Genomic DNA, 16,754 nt, shown 5'->3' on the forward strand with positions numbered 1-16,754 from the left:
AATGAGGATGTGAAAAGATATTTGTATTTTTACTGGGAGCAGCTGTTTTGGAAAAGTTTGGCAGCTCTTCAAAAAATTATAGACCCAGCAACATCTCTTTTAAGTGTATACCCGAAAGAAATGAAAACCTATGTTCACATAAAAACTTGCACATAAATGTATGTAGCAGCACTATTCGTAATAGTCAAAAAGCAGAAGCAATCCAAAGTCTATCAACTGATGAAGTAAAATGTGGCATATCCATGCAACAGAGTATTACTTGGCCATATAAAGGAACAGCATACTAATATGTGATAGATGAACCTTGGAAACATTATGCTAAGTCAAAGAAGCCAGTCACAAGGACTCACGTTGTATGATGCCATTTATATGAAATGTCCAAAACAGATAAATCCACAGAGAACAGAAATACAAAGCAGATTAATGGTTGCCAGAAGCTGGAGAAGAGACAGCATAAGAAGTGACTGCTAAGGGTATGGGGCTTCTTTTTGGGGTGATGAAAATGAAGACCTCAAAAGAACTTCTAGTCTAGTCCATAACAAGTAAAGGAAAAGGTTATAGAAGGTGGTAAAAGCTATAACAGTTATATTTGGCGTGGTATGGGAGAACACAGAAGGGACATGTAAAGCAGACTAGGGTAACACTGACTCATGGAGGGGAAATAAAAGTAAGGTAAGAGTAAGGTCTAAAAAGAAGTTATATCATGTAAAACGGCACAAAAGACACAGAGAGCTTGGCTCGTTTAGAGAGCTGCATTAGAATAGTTACAATTAGTGGAATATGACAAGAGTAGAAATGCCAAGAGACAGGGCTGAAGATGGACCAAAGCCTCAATAATTAAGGAACTTTCATGACCTACTGAATGCCTCTATAGGAATACTGAAGGTTTCAAACAGGTGAATAAAAAATTGGCTGCAAATTTTAGAAAAATCCCTCTAGTTACCATGTGGCTAGTGAAGAGATTGGGAAATGGTTTGGGAAGAGACTGGGAAACCTATTAGGAATTCCCTGCAGTGACCCAGCTGACAGTCTCAATGAACTAAGGGTCAATGAAGATTAAATCAAAGTCATATAGTTCCAGAGATGTGGTAGGTACTTAATACCCCACATTAATGTTTTTTAGGTTCATGATTTAATTTTTTTTCAAATATTTTATTTATTTATTCATGAGAGACACAGAGAGAGAGGTAGAGACACAGGCAGAGGGAGAACCAGGCTCCATATGGGGAACCCGACGCAGAACTCAATCCCGGATCCTGGGATCATGCCCTGAGCCAAAGGCAGATGCTCAATCGCTGAGCCACCCAGGCATCCCTCATGATTTAATTTTTTACTTATTTATTTTGATTTAGTTTTTTTAAATGAGGTTTTACTTTGACAATGTAGTTATCCCACCTCTAAGAATGCTGGAAAGTAGCTTCAAAAATCTTCTAATCCAAGGACAGAACCATAATTGAAAACTATAGATGTTAATACCAGGCAAGAACCAATGACAAAGTATTCCATCTTCTTTTATAATGATAAAAATTATACATACAGTAATGTCAAGAAATATGGATGTTAGTAAAGCAATGTATAATAAACATAGGCCTTAGAGCCAGATAAGCCAAGGCTCAGTTCCTTGGTGTGACCTTGGGTGAATTTCTTGGCAACTCCATGAGGCTCTGTTCCCTACTATAAAATGAGAATATCTGTTTTAGAAAGTTGTGAAAATTAAATGTAGGAAAAACAACCGACACAGTGTGAGCACAAGGCAGGGTCTCAAGGAATAGAACAATTTTACAAATCAGATAATCAAATGGGGGAAGTCAGAACTCTGAAGGGGAAGATTCTATTTCACTTAAAGAAATGACATTAAGAAGTTAAAAAAAAAAAAAAAAAGCAACGTCTAAGCCATTTATCAGACTTTACCAAATCAAAGTGTTTTTACCTTCGATCATGATTCTTGTATCTTGAAGACTCAGAGTAACTCTCATATGAAGGGGAATACTTTTGATGCTTTGAGTCAAGAGTCCCTTCTTTACTCTGAGATAGTGAAATGGATTGACTTTTTCTGCAAGTACAATAAAAACTGATTAAACTTTTAAAGTCTAAGAGAATACCGTTTAACATTAATGAGATAAAATCTTAAATAAACAGAAATTATGAAATAGCCATGACAAAGTATTTAAGAAAGGCATTCACTCATGGAAAAGAATATCTTTTGCTTTGTGAAAAATAAACACAAATCACCCCAAGTATAAATAAATAAATATGAATGAGGACTTAAAATCTATGAATTAGAGAGGATCAAAGATGATGTAAAAAAATACACACAAACTATGATCACATCCACCCAGGTTGCCTAAAAGACTCTAATGACTTTTCATTGTTCCTAGAATAAACTCCAAAGTCCTCAAGGTCTGCCATGTCCTACCATCACGTGATCCCACATCATCTCCTACCATTCTCCTCTTGGTTCTCTGCCTCCAATCACATCAGTCTTCCTTCATTTTCTTTTTCTACCTCTGTATGCGCTGACTGGCCTCACCTGCTTTATACCACTGATCACTTTTGAACCCCTAGATCTCAACATTAAGCTTTACTACCTTGGAAAACCTCTGACATCACTGTACCCCCAGGCTATCCAAATTCCTTTGCTACATATCGATACCATGGATATATGTTCTTTGCTCCTCACACTTATCTCAGTTTGTAAGTGTTCATTCACTAGGTAAATATTTGCTTACAATACCTATCTCTCTCACTCCACCGTATGCCCATAACTATATTCTAGTACCCTTAACAGTGCCTGGGACATAGTAGATATTCATTGCATATTTGCTGAATAACTATTAACCTATCCGTTTCAGCTCTGGTCCTCAGCTGTTTCACAAAGTCTGGAGCATGTTGTCGCTGGTGGTCATACAGTGTGGCGAGGGGAGCTCCTGAAGCAGTAATAGCATCTGAGATATGAGTTCGAGTCAACTCTGCCATCTAAATAAGAACACACACAAGGCAAAAATAGTTATGAAAAAAAATTACAAAAAAACTGAGAAGGAGCACAGTGTCTTTGAAAGATCACTGGATCTACCATAATAGGTAAAATACTGTGGGCAAGTCATTTACATTAAGTTCTCAACAGCTTCCTTATAAAAATAAAGAGTTGGATGGACCACATGATTTCTAAGGTTTCATCTAGCTATAGCAATCGACGAATTAAAACAAAATCTTCAAGTCATATAATAAGCCATAAAAAAACAAAAATAGGTATCCCTGGGTCGCTCAGTGGTTTAGCGCCTGTCTTTGGTCCAGGACGCGATCCTGGAGCCCCAGGATCGAGTCCCACGTCGGGCTCCTGGCATGGAGCCTGTCTCTCCCTCTGCCTGTGTCTTTGCCTCTCTCTCTATCATAAATAAATAAAATATAAAAAAAAAACAAAAACAAAAATAAATCTTCTTTAAGAATCAATTCAATTAAAAAAAAAAAAAAAAAGAATCAATTCAATTACTACTTCCTATCTGCTTATCTGCTTTCTGACCTACAATGTGAGGTATTTTCCCTACTCTTAGCCATTACTGCAACTGCTGCATGTATTACTTATTTGGTGTTCATTCAATCACCATCTTAACAACTTAAAGTGTTTTTGAAATCTTTGTTAATGCTGCCTAAAATTTTCTTAAAAGAATCTATATTTATTTGCACAATCCCACAGTATCTAACACAGTAGGTTCCTGGCTTTTTAATATTAATAACAAAATCATTTCACAAACAATCCTAAATTGTACCTGCTAAAATAAACTGAAACTATATCTACAGATTATCATATCCTATATACAGACAATAGTAAATCTATTTCTGGCTTTATCCTTAGTACAGTAAAAGACAAGACACTAACATCACTCTAGGTGAAAAGGAAACATTTTCATACAATGCAGATCAATGGCTTCCTGAGACCAAAGACAGGGGTACAATGACACTTTTTAGTGTTGGAAAAACAGTTGACCTTTGAACAACATGAGGGTTGGGGTGCTAATCCACAAGCAGTCGAAATCCGTGGACAACTTCTGACTAAACTACTAAATAGCCTACTGTTGACTGGAAGGAACCCTTACCCATAACATAAACAGGTGAGTAACACAGATCTTCTCCACTATATATATGTATTTCATACCGTATTATTATTATAATAAAGTAGGCTGAAGAAAAAATATTATTAAGAAAATCCTAACAAAGAAAAATTACACTTAGAGCACTATATTTCAAAAAATTTTGCACATGAACAGACCTTCCTAGTTCAAATCTATGTTGTTCAAGAATCAACTGTATTCTATTTCTTGATGATGGTGGTGTTTATAGGGATGGACAGGTAAGACACAGAAATATGTAGATAGAGATACCTATATCTGATTAGACACCTGTATCTATATATTTGTCAAAATTCATCAAACAATATACTTACAGTGGATATATTTTATTATTTGTAAATTATACATCAATAAAATCAATATATTTTTTAAGAAGTTTACTCAAGGGCAGACATTTAGAGTTCTTCTCCATCTTTCTTTCTGCTGCCATATCACTCGTATATACAACATACTGCAATGAATGGTGCCTCTTAATTCGATACTGTATGGCTCCCACTGAAAGTCGCTAAGTACATATTTGGAGACATTAGAAGCTCATTACTGCTAGGACCAAATCTACTCAAACTGACGAAAAAGAAAAGGGCTTCTCAATGGCTCTTACTTCACAGATTTGGCGAGCTGCATCTGTGGTGAGACGAGCAGTCTCTGTTTGCTGAGCAGCTATTTTACAAGTTGCTTCCTGCAGGACTTCAGTTACTTCCCTTTGTGATTTGACCACCTGCTGTAAGGATTCTGCATGGACCTGAAAATGAAAGGGAGTACAGAGAGAACTTATGTTATGTCTCAGTCTCTTCCCACCCCAAATTAGCTTTAATTTTAAAACTGTTTCATGGATCAAATGCCTTGTAAAACAAAACACTTGACTATAATCCAGATTTCCTGCCTTAAAATCTATAGTTTAGAGTCTTAAAATTACTGCTGGAGTTTAATTTTTAACTCCATTGTTCATGAGTCGATATTTCTTTAGACAAGTAACTACTATGTACCTCGGCTTCCATTTCTCTAAATTGGGGATAAATCTTGACTAACTTGACTCACAGGATTGCTACAATGGTCAAATGACATGAAATAAACCCATATGGCATAATGTACTAAAACATTATGTATCTTTTCTTTTTTACTTCTATATAAGTACAGAAATACTAAAGTGATTTCAAAGATAACAAATTTAGATTTAAAGAACCAGTGCCTGCTGCAAAAAGAAGTACCTGAGCTGCTTTGTTTCGGGTTTCTTCTAACTGCCTCTGACACTCCAAAGCCTCTTGTTCAGCCTTCAATTTCAAAAGAGCCAAGTCTCTTTCATGGCGTTGCTGCTGTGCCTTCAAAATAAAAAAAATGATCAACTATTAATTCTAAGACACTACACCGTTTTAATACAGTGACTATATTACATGTAATAACTACTTTTCTAATATAATTTTTGAAGCAATCAATTAGAGCTTAAAGGAAAGACAGTAAGCAGGATAGCCCTAAATCATTTATTAAAATATTAATCACCACCTATTATGAATCAAATAATGTAGTAACATAAAACTTTCTCAAGGCATATGGGGCTAAGAACTCATACCAAAAAGCTGGTTTTAAAGCAAAAGCTATAGTACCTAACTCTTTAAAAGAGATAAAATGTTCTACGTATAAAAATTCTTCACACCTCAGCATTTTATGATTCCTTTATTTTGGCTTTAAACAAGTGGTTTCATAAAATTGTTGCCCCAGAAAAGGTCTCCTTCTCACCAGGACCCTTTCTTTCCACTCTTCCATATAATACTATCTATCAATTTATATTTTGTCATTTCTTCTGGAATAGTGCTAAATACAGGCTTCCTAAAGGTGCAAAATCTGTATACAAAGCTGCATAATGCCCTGTACAAATCTGGAAGCCCAGAATTGTAATGTATTCCTAAAATGGTAGAAAATCTCAGTGCTTTTTTGGATTTCAAGGTAAGCATGGCCACTGCAATGGGACCATTTCCCCCATCCAGTGATTTTTAACCAAGTGGTTATCAGTCCCTCCTCAGTCTCCATCAGGAGTACATGGAAATGTTGGGAGTTTTTGCTGTCATGACTGGACGGGCACTACTGTAATTTATCGGGAGAGGTGCAGAAATGCTGAACTCCTTGCAAAGTATGGGACAGTTCCACACAAAGAACGGTCTTTAGATATTTTGGGAGAAACAAATGCAAAATAAAATTTAAAAAAATATTTACAACAACATCAAGACACATAAAATACTTCGGAATAAAATTTTAAATGTGTAAGATCTCTACACTGAAAATTACACTGCTGAGAGAAATATTTTTAAAACCCAAACAGAAAAAGGTATCATGCTCACCAATTAGAAAATGCCATATTGTTAAGATATAAGTTCTCTCCCCAAACTGATCTATGATTCAATGCCAGTCATATTAAAACCAATAAAAATTAAAACTAGACCTTTTTTTGTAGAAGGTGGCAAACTAATTCTAAAAATTATGCAGAAATGCAATAATCTAGAATAGCTAAAACTGCCTTAAGAAAGAACAAAGTTGGGATCCCTGGGTGGCGCAGCGGTTTGGCGCCTGCCTTTGGCCCAGGGCGCGATCCTGGAGACCCGGGATCGAATCCCACATCAGGCTCCCGGCGCATGGAGCCTGCTTCTCCCTCTGCCTGTGTCTCTGCCTCTCTCTCTTTCTCTCTGTATGACTATCATAAATAAATAAAATTTAAAAAAAAAAAAAAAAGAAAGAACAAAGTTGAAGTAATTACACCCTGATTTCATGACTCACTCTAAAGACATGGTAAAACAGTATGGTATGGGCATTAAAGATAGAGCACAGATCAATGGAAAAGAGAGTGCAGAAATAGAGCTATCTAGATAGAACTCTAGATAAATGACCACTTAATTGTTGATAAAAGTGTCAAGGTAATTTAAGTCTTAAGAAAATGGTGACGAGGGATCCCTGGGTAGCGCAGCGGTTTGGCGCCTGCCTTTGGCCCAGGGCGCAATCCTGGAGACCCGGGATCGAATCCCACATCGGGTTCCCGGTGCATGGAGCCTGCTTCTCCCTCTGCCTGTGTCTCTGCCTCTCTCTCTCTCTCTGTGACTATCATAAATAAATAAAAATAAAAAAAATAAAAAAGAAAAGAAAATGGTGACGGAACAACTGAAAATCCAGGTGGGGAAAAGATGAACTTTGGTTCCTTCACACTCCATAAGTAACTGGAGATGGTCAAACACTTAAATATAAAAGTCAAAACTATAAAGCTTTTTAGGAAAACATAAAAGAATATCTTTGTTAAAGTATCTTAAAATCTTAGAGTAGGCAAAGATTTCTTAGAAAGCAAAAGGCACTACCATAAAAGAAAAAAAAATTATTTTTTTAAGAAAAAAATTTAAAACTTCATTACAATAAAAGAAAAAATGAAATCTTCATTACAATGAAAATATTCTGCACTGTTTTAAAAATGAAAAAACAAATAAATTTCTTTAAATTAAAAGGTAAGCTAAAGACTAGGAAAAGTATTTGAAATATATCTGAAAGGGACTTGTTTCTAGGATATTTAAAGAACTTCTACAACTCAATAATTAAAAGATATACAACCCTATTATGAAATAGGCAAAAAATCTGAACAGACCTTCACAAAAGATGATGTAATAAATTTTACAATAAATACACAAAAAGACTATCAATCTCATCAGTCATAAAAGAAATGCAAATCAAAACCACAATGAGGGGCAGCCCAGGTGGCTCAGCGGTTTAGTGCCGCCTTCAGCCCAGGGTGTGATCCTGGAGACCCGGGATCAAGTCCCACATCAGGCTCCCTGCATGGAGCCTGCTTCTCCCTCTGCCTGTGTCTCTGCCTCCCTCTCTCTCTGTGTGTGTCTCTCATGAATAAATAAATAAATCTTAAAAAAAAAAAAAAAACCACAATGAGATACTACTTCACACTCACTAGAATGCCTAGAAAATCAAATGACAGCAAGAATGTGGAGCAACTGGGACTCTCAGATTGTCACATGAGTCTAAGACAATACAACCACTTATTTATTTATTTATTTATTTATTTATTTATTTATTTATTTAAATATTTTATTTGTTTATTCCAGAGGGGGGCGGTGCAGAGACACAGGCAGAGGGAGAAGCAGGCTCCATGCAGTGAGCCTGACGTGGGATTCGATCCCCAGTCTCCAGGATCAGGCCCTGGGCTGAAGGCGGCGCTGAACCACTGAGCCACCAGGGCTGCCCTACAACCACTTTTAAAAATAACAGGGATCCCTCGGTGGCGCAGCGGTTTGGCGCCTGCCTTTGGTCCAGGGTGCGATCCTGGAGACCCGGGATCGAATCCCATATCGGGCTCCCGGTGCATGGAGCCTGCTTCTCCCTCTGCCTGTGTCTCGGCCTCTCTCTCTCTCTCTGTGACTATCATAAATAAATATATTTTAAAAAAATTAAAAAATAAATAATAATTTAACAGTTTCATAAAAGCTAAGCATATACTTTTACTTGACCCAAGCAATTACACTCCTGGGTATTAAAGCAAGAAAAATGAAAAGATGTTGAATACAGAGTTGCAAAAAACATTCATAACAAGAATATTTATAATTGCCAAAAACTGGAAACAATACAAATGTATATCAACAGAAGTGATAAACACATTGTGTTATACTGATCAATGGAACCATGAACAAAACAATGTATACAGCACGGATGAATCTTAAAAACATTGTGACACATTAAATAAACTAAATATGACAAAGTACAAAGTATATGTCCATTTATATGAAGTTGCAGAACAAGCAAAAATAAACAATGGCGATTAGGAATCAGAATAGTTAACTGCCTCTGGGAGAGGAGATTAACTGAAAAGGTCTATGGGTGAATCATCTGAAGTGACGGAAATGTTCTATATTTTGATTAGGATTGTAGTTACATTGATCAAAACTCATTAGATTTAAATCTGTATGTTTTATTACATGTAAATACTAATTTGTTGTTTGTTTTTTTTAAAAGACAGCAACAGCAACTCCACGTAAGAACACTGCTTAGACCTTTACTGGATTTTTGTTAGCTAAGGAAACGTCTACATTATGCTGGCTTTATCAGATACCTGGATCTCAGAAACTTTTCTTTTCGGTACAAATAAAGTGTTAAAAAGAAAACAATAAATACAATGAACTATCTATCTCTGGTTTGTCAGTGAAAAGAGAAAAAATTGTGAATTGCTTGATTAGCCTCTTTTCAGAGACATTTAAAAAAAGAGTGACTGAGAAAAATGAAATACTTGAGAGTGAATGACTGAATTATTGTTCTGCTGCCAAATATTCTATGTGTAACTTTTTTAGTGCTCTTTATGACACTTTTCTGCAGGGTTATTTATAGGTGCTATTTGGCAGACTTTTTTTCTATCTGGCAGGTTAAAGTTGTGTGTTCTCCTTTGTTTTTTTGACCTCATCATTGAAACGACTTTAAGTAGCAAAGAAAAGAGAAAAAAATACAGAATGCTAAAGAAGAAAACTCCACAAATACCTTTATGATCTGAGCTAGAGACACACTCTCCTGCTGAGCAAGCGATACGCCTCTAACTCTTTCCACATCGGACAGTTGGCGCACTGACTCCTCAATGGCACTCAAGTAGCTGAGTTCTGCTGCCATGCGATGCTGGAGACCAGCAGGAGAAAGGCGCTTAGAACCTGGAAGGCATAAGTGACTGTCAAATGTAAAAGTTCTCATGAAGCAACCTCTCAGATTTCTGAAATTCATTTTTCATTTTAAGAACCAAAAAGTGTTTGTTTTCCATTGCAGGAAAGACAGTGACTTATTATTAGCACAGTAAATATTTTTCAGGTGTGTTTTGACTCATGCTGGCTAAACAGGAAAAATCACCACTGTTGAACCTGTCAGGCTTTTCAGTATTTCCTTTCCTACAAAATCTTTAATACTTCAAAAAGTAATCACATTCACTTGATGGATAACATTTCCCTACAATTTGACTAAAAGAAAGGGGATTTAAGGAACAAAAGTAGTATCTTAAATTACAATTGTATGGATCTACTTGCCTGGTGTTGAGGCCATCTCTGTAGTTGTTCGACTGGCAGCAAGGTTCATATCAGTAAAAGGTGCATTAGGCTTAAATCCTGTTATAGATGGAGGCATTATTACCGAGGATTTAGATCTTTCTAATGAAGTTCCTGGAGGGTCAAACTGCGACAATTTCTGGGAACTTGGAGACAGGGGAGAAGTTGGAGTTTTCTGAGATCTTCCCTTGTCTGATGAGACACTAGAAGTTTTGTTTCAAAGACATTAGAGAAAGGAAAACTACTACAAGAGCCAGCTAAACAACTCATAAGAACAGCATGCATTACATTCTTCACTGACATTTTACAAGGCTGTGATTCAGGCATTTAATTATTCAACATAGTCGCCATCCTGAATGAATGAATGAGTATGTCTCTCTCTCACTGCTAGATTTACAGTGGTGAATGAGCTAGGCACAAACCCTGACCAAAATTATGAAATAGAAAAGGAGTCTCAATTAAATTGGCATTTAACTCCTTCTTCTAAAATGTACATATATAACGAATCAATTACAGTACAAGGCAAAACATAAGTTACATAGACCTCATATAGCAATAAAACTACAGCCACATATAAAAGGTAAGGTCAAGCCTATCACATAAAAAAATCTTAAAATATATCTCTGAAAGAGAATAAAGTATCATTTTAAGAAATGACAAAAACCACTCTTTTGTTATTCCTCCTAACCCAAAGAGTCACAGCAAAAAATTGGTTTTTCCTACTAATCACCTCTCAGTACTCATTTGTATGAACTCATTTGTTTCCATCTACCTTTTAATGTTATAGTTCTTTCTCGAACTAGGGAAGTAACCTCTCAAAAGCAGTCTGACTGGAATAATTCTAATGGTATTTATTTCAATACAAAGCACATGTCTAGCCCTTCTGAGAAATTAGGCTCATTAAAGTTACTGTTTCTCAGAACAAAAGGATGTTGCCATGCACTAAACATTTATTTATTGAATAAATTACTTAAAGATACTCCATAAAGCATGTTAGCACGTTAACATATTTCTAACATAGTAAAACAAGCTGACTTTTAGCTCCAGTAAAACCAGGAAATAGTTTTCAAAAGAAGACATTTATTTCTCTTAAACCCAGTATATAAATATTTGAATAAAAGCAGTCTTGAGAGGCTCTCACTTGTTTACAGTGACCTTTAATTTACTATTGGTGGTTTAGAGAAATACTATTTCTAATAGTCTGACAACTTCATTTATGGAATACAAAAAGAATTTTATTACTTCTGTCTCTTAATAGATCTCCAAGAAAGAATTCCAACACAATATCAAAACCAAGTACCATGCCTGAATCTTACCTTGCAGTTTTTACAAGCTATATTTGTATCTGCTCTGCAAGGAAGACTGACCTAGACTAGCATTTCCAAAACTAAGCTTCCAACAATGTTAATCAATTTTCCAAAGGACAGAGAGGTAAAGAAAGTGACAGCCAAATAAGCAAACAAAAAAAAGGGTTAAATAATTTTTTTAAATCTGAGCACCTCTTCATCAAAACCTCAAATCAAAGGGGGGGCAGGGGTGTCTATTCTATAGAATGGAGCATTTATCAAACTTATTTGGCTATGGATTCTGTTTTAGAAATGTTTAACTTTGTAGATTTTGTTAAATAAATCATCAGAATATCTCTAAAGAAAGGTAAAATTCTCTGAATTCCAAAATCACTGACAAATTAAACTTCAATTTTAAATATAGCAATGATGGTATTAACGATATAAGATTTGAAAGCATTAAAAATGATTATCTGTATGTGACACTGCACTAGAAAAAGCAAACAGCTTTAAAAGAAAAAAAAATAAATCCATGTCTTCTCAGAGCTTAAATTTCCAGAAGGACAAAACAAGTGCAACAGAGAAAAGCCATGTGGATAATCACAGAAGCAACAGGCTCAGTGTATACTGTATTACTAAAAACAAGGAAAAAAAGTATGCAAGCTATCTGCAATCAAAATAAGAGTGAGATTTCAAAATCTATTTGAGTCATCAAATAAGTTGACCAGGAGAGAAACATTCACAGGAGGAAATAAATAATGAGACAAAAGGATGCTAAGTAGTTGTGCTGTAAGAGGGGATGAACACAGTAAGAAGAAATGTATAGAGAAAGGAAATGAGATAGTCTGTAAGCGCCTAGTGAAAACACTTCAAATAAAGTTACATTCTTGGGAGTTCATCTTACAGAGTTCTGAGCTCCCAAGGTACCCTAAGGAGAACAATGCTAGGTCAAAGTACTGATTCAAGATAACAACAGTGGCAATGGCATTTAGAATAGAGAGGTGGCTTGTGCTAGAAGCAGAGTATTCCTGAGAGAGGCTGTAATAGTTTAGGTGAGAGACAACTATATTTTAAATATGAAGACCCAAACTATGAGCGAAACTACAAAATCTCTTCAGAAAATACAGCAATTTATTGAATGGATTCCCTGAACACCAATGATATTATAATTTTAATAAAATATGAATTACAGTTATAAAACATATATTACTTTACCTCACAGAATGCCCAGAAAGATCCTCCAAAATGCTATCACTGTCAAGGGTCTGCTCATAATCTTTAACAGAAAGTTTGCTACTGGTCCCAGATTTCTTTCCTTGATGAGAGCCACGTTCTGAGCCAGAATGTACTTTCTCCTCATCAAGAAGTGAGTTCTGAACATTTCCAGTGAGTGAATCCAGCCCTATAAAGAAAATCTCTTATAAAGCTGATTCCCAATGTCAAAAGCTACTGATAAATCATTGATACTTATATTTCAATAAAGTAATAAAATGTACAGATCAGATTTTTTAAAGTTATTTTTCATATATAAAATAAAGTAGCTCATCCTTCTGTTTCCATTTAAGGAGAATAAAGTTTCTTCCATTAACATCCCCCCATTTGCTGTTAAAAATAAATTATTCTTGAGGCACCTGGGTGGCTCAGTGACTGAGCATCTGCTGTTGGCTCAGGTCGTGATTCCAGGTCCTGGGATTAACTCCCTTATCAAGCTCCTGGCTCAGCAGGGACCCTGCCTCTCCCTCTGCTAGGTCTTTACCTCTCTCTGTGTCTCTCATGAATAAATACATAAAATCTTTAAAAATAAATAAATACATATTTTAATTTTAAAAATAAATTGTTCTTAAATCATATGGTTAAAAAAAGACAAGCATGTTAAGAATAAAGTACTATTCTATTCCTATGAAAAAGTAGCCAAAAAGAAGATTTTTAACGATAAAATCAAGAGCTGGGAGAAAACCAGTATCAAATGCCAAATGAACTACAGAATCATTTTGAAAAACTTTATGATAAGAACTATGTTGCCAGATTCATTAAACTGCTCATATTCTCTGACTCAGAATAATCTTACTTCTAGGAGTATCCTAAAAAGATTATTGAAATAAATAAAAATTATGCATGATATTCAATATATAATTTTATTTTTAAAAAATATTTTATTTATTTGACAGAATGAAAGAGAGTACAAGCAGGGGGAGCAGGAGGCAGGAGAGGGAGATGTAGGCTCCTTCTCTGCAGGAAGCCCAATGCAGGGCTTGATCTCAGGACCCTGGGATCATGACCTAAGCCGAAGGCAGATATTTAACCAGCTGAGCCATGGTGCCCCCAGTGTATGATTTTATAATTTAAAAAATTACCTAAATCTCAACAACTGAAGAGTTGTCTAAATTACATAGTTAATAGTAACCTGGACATTAACTAACACTTTGTATTTAAAATACACTCCACATATATTATCTTATTGCTCTTAAATCTTATGAATTGAATACCATATGCTCAATTTACTGATGGGATAACTAGAAATCTATGAAGCCACATAACTTGCTAGAGGATACATGGTCACAGAGGAGAAATAAAACAAACACAGCCCTCATGACTCTATCCTGATGGTATGTTTCAATAGCAACATGGGAATATATTTGTTACATTAAAAAAGCAGAAAAAAGAACTGCATATATATTTTAATGGCAGCAAAAAGTTTTCTAATGTAGATATATGATTAAAGATTTAAAAAAATGAAAAAGGAAACAATTATGCTGTACACCCATGTTCATAGAGCATTATTCACAGTGGCCAAAAGATGGAAGCAACCCAAGTATCCTTCAATAAAAAATGAATAAACAAAATGTGGTGTTTACATACAATGATATATTATTCAGTCTTAAAAAGGAAGAACATTCTTTTTATTTCTTGTAAGAGAGAGTGTATGCGAGATGTGAGGGAGGGAGGGGCAGAAGGAGAAACTCCCAAGCTGAAGTGCTGAGCATGGAGCCTGTAGCTGAGCTCCATCTCAGGACCCTGAGGATCTCGACTGGAGCTGAAATCAAGAGTCCAATGCTTAACTGACTGAGCCACCCAGACATCCAAAAGGAAGGACACTCTGACACACACTACAACATGGATGAATCTTAAAGCACATTAAGCTAAAATAAGCCAATCACAAAAGGACTGAATTATATGATCATACACTTAACTTATATGAAGTCCCTAGAGTAGGCAAATTCATAGAGATACAAAGTAGACATTTATTACCAAAGGCAAGGGGGAGAGGAAAATGAGAGTTATTATCTAAGAGGAATGAAGTTTCAGCTTGGGATGAGGAAAGAGTTCTGGAGATGGACAATGGTGACAGCTGCACATGAATGAACTTCATACCACCAAACTGTACACTTAGCAAAATGGTAGTTTTGTGTATTGGCTGCTCTACTGTCCTCTGCCAGTCTATAGAAGGAAAAGCAAGAATTACAAAAGGATGCTCCTTCAGACAGGAGCAGCAATAAAATCACCCTGAATCAAGATAAGTGGGATACTAGCCCAATGAACACATTTTGGATTAAAAACTTTAAAAAGGCGGGAATCCCTGGGTGGCTCAGTGGTTTAACGCCTGCCTTCGGCCCACGGCATGATCCTGGAGTCCCAGGATCGAGTCCCACATCGGGCTCTGTGCATGGAGCCTGCTTCTCCCTCTGCCTGTGACTCTGCCTCTCTGCGTGTGTGTCTCTCATGAATAAATAAATAAAATCTTAAAAAAAAAAAAACTTTAAAAAGTAGAAAATGAAATACAGAAAATAATATTTAAGATGGCAAATTTTATGTTAGGTATATTTTACCACATAAAAAATAAATTAACAAATAAGTATTCTACACTATACTTTGCTGTAGTGATAGTAATAAGAGAACAACTTTTCATTAAAATTTAGTTTATTTTTTTTTTAAAGTTTAAAAAGCGGGGAGGGGGTGTGTGCCTGGGTGGCTCAGTCGGTTGCGTATCTGCCTTCAGCTTGGGTCAGTATCCTAGAGTCCTGGGACTGAGTCCCGTGTTAGGCTCCCTGCTCAGTGAGGTGTCCTTCTTCCTCTCCCACTCCCCCTGCTTATATACTCTGTCAAATAAATAAATAAAACTTTAAAAAACTTTAGTTTAAAAAAGGCAAAATGAAAACATAGCATATGAAAAATATTAACAATCAAAGAAATGAAAACCACCTCAAATAAGATACACCATTTTTCATTACTAGATTAGCAAATATTTTTAAAATAATAAAGCCTTGAGTGTTATTCAGTACACACAGAAAAAGATACTCATACATTGTTTTCATGGGAATGCAAACTGATATTGTCTTCCTGTAAAACAACTTAAAATATGCATAAAAATAATTTTTGATCCCCTTGCCACAGAAATTTCATCTCATTCATAGTAATTCATCCTAGGAAGCTACGTAAAGATGTGTATCATGAATTAGATATACTGACTGCATTACCACGATGGGGAGTGGCAGGGAACATACAAATAATCTAAAGGATTATCAATCAGTTTGAATGGACTCTATAACCTAAAATCTATTTATAATCTCTAGACTAAAAGCAAGTGGTTAATACTTGCTATCTCTAATTTTTTCATAATAAAAATGCATTTCTCTACACATTTAACATTAGTCTTTAAAAATAAATACACAACTTAAAAATTGCTCTGAATTTCAAAGAAACAGAAATTGTAGACAAAACAAAGGTCTACACCAGAACAAACTAAACTCCAGCCAAGAGACCCATACACAAAGAAAACATTCGCCCCTACTTTTCATTTGGCAATCAAAAGTATATTTATAGGTTTTAAAATTAAGATAAAATTTTTTTTTCTTCTGCTTGCCACTTTAATCTACCAACTACTTTCAATCACATTGGAAAGTTTCTGTACAGAGCAAGCAGACACTATTTGTAACCACCGGATGGAGCATATACAACCAAAATTACACTAGTTTTAGAACTTGGGGATAAAGGAGAAACTAAGTTTTAGATAACACTGTATTAAGTACAATACATAGAGGTTTCTAAAGGCACTGCGAGAGGGGATCAGAGAAATGGAAAGCCACAAAACACTACCTATACTTTATCTAATAATGTTTTATTTTTTATTTTTATTTTTTAAAGATTTTATCCATTTATTTATGAGAGACAGAGAGAGAGTAAGAGAGAGAGAGGCAGAGACACAGGCAGAGGGAGAAGCAGGCTCCATGCAGGGAGTCCGACGTGGGACTGGATCCTGGGACTCCAGGATCACGCCCTGGGCTCAA

The 16,754-nt window shown here is 35.7% G+C and overlaps 1 protein-coding gene across 4 annotated transcripts in view; it reads right to left on the reverse strand.

Moving 5' to 3' along the window:
- The window catches only part of CEP350 (centrosomal protein 350), a 151,298-nt gene that overhangs the window by 71,583 nt on the left and 62,961 nt on the right, over positions 1-16,754 (reverse strand). For all 4 annotated transcript variants that reach the window (XM_041756348.1, XM_041756359.1, XM_041756369.1 and 1 more), the window contains exons 15-21: positions 12,685-12,871; positions 10,166-10,386; positions 9,636-9,799; positions 5,336-5,446; positions 4,729-4,869; positions 2,840-2,976; positions 1,931-2,053 (exon numbers count right to left, since the gene is read on the reverse strand). In XM_041756348.1, coding sequence (XP_041612282.1) covers positions 1,931-2,053; positions 2,840-2,976; positions 4,729-4,869; positions 5,336-5,446; positions 9,636-9,799; positions 10,166-10,386; positions 12,685-12,871 — 1,084 coding nt within the window. The remainder of the gene's footprint in view (positions 1-1,930; positions 2,054-2,839; positions 2,977-4,728; positions 4,870-5,335; positions 5,447-9,635; positions 9,800-10,165; positions 10,387-12,684; positions 12,872-16,754) is intronic.

The sequence above is a fragment of the Vulpes lagopus genome, chromosome 1 (genome assembly GCF_018345385.1).
Source record: "Vulpes lagopus strain Blue_001 chromosome 1, ASM1834538v1, whole genome shotgun sequence".
Lineage (NCBI taxonomy): Eukaryota > Metazoa > Chordata > Mammalia > Carnivora > Canidae > Vulpes > Vulpes lagopus.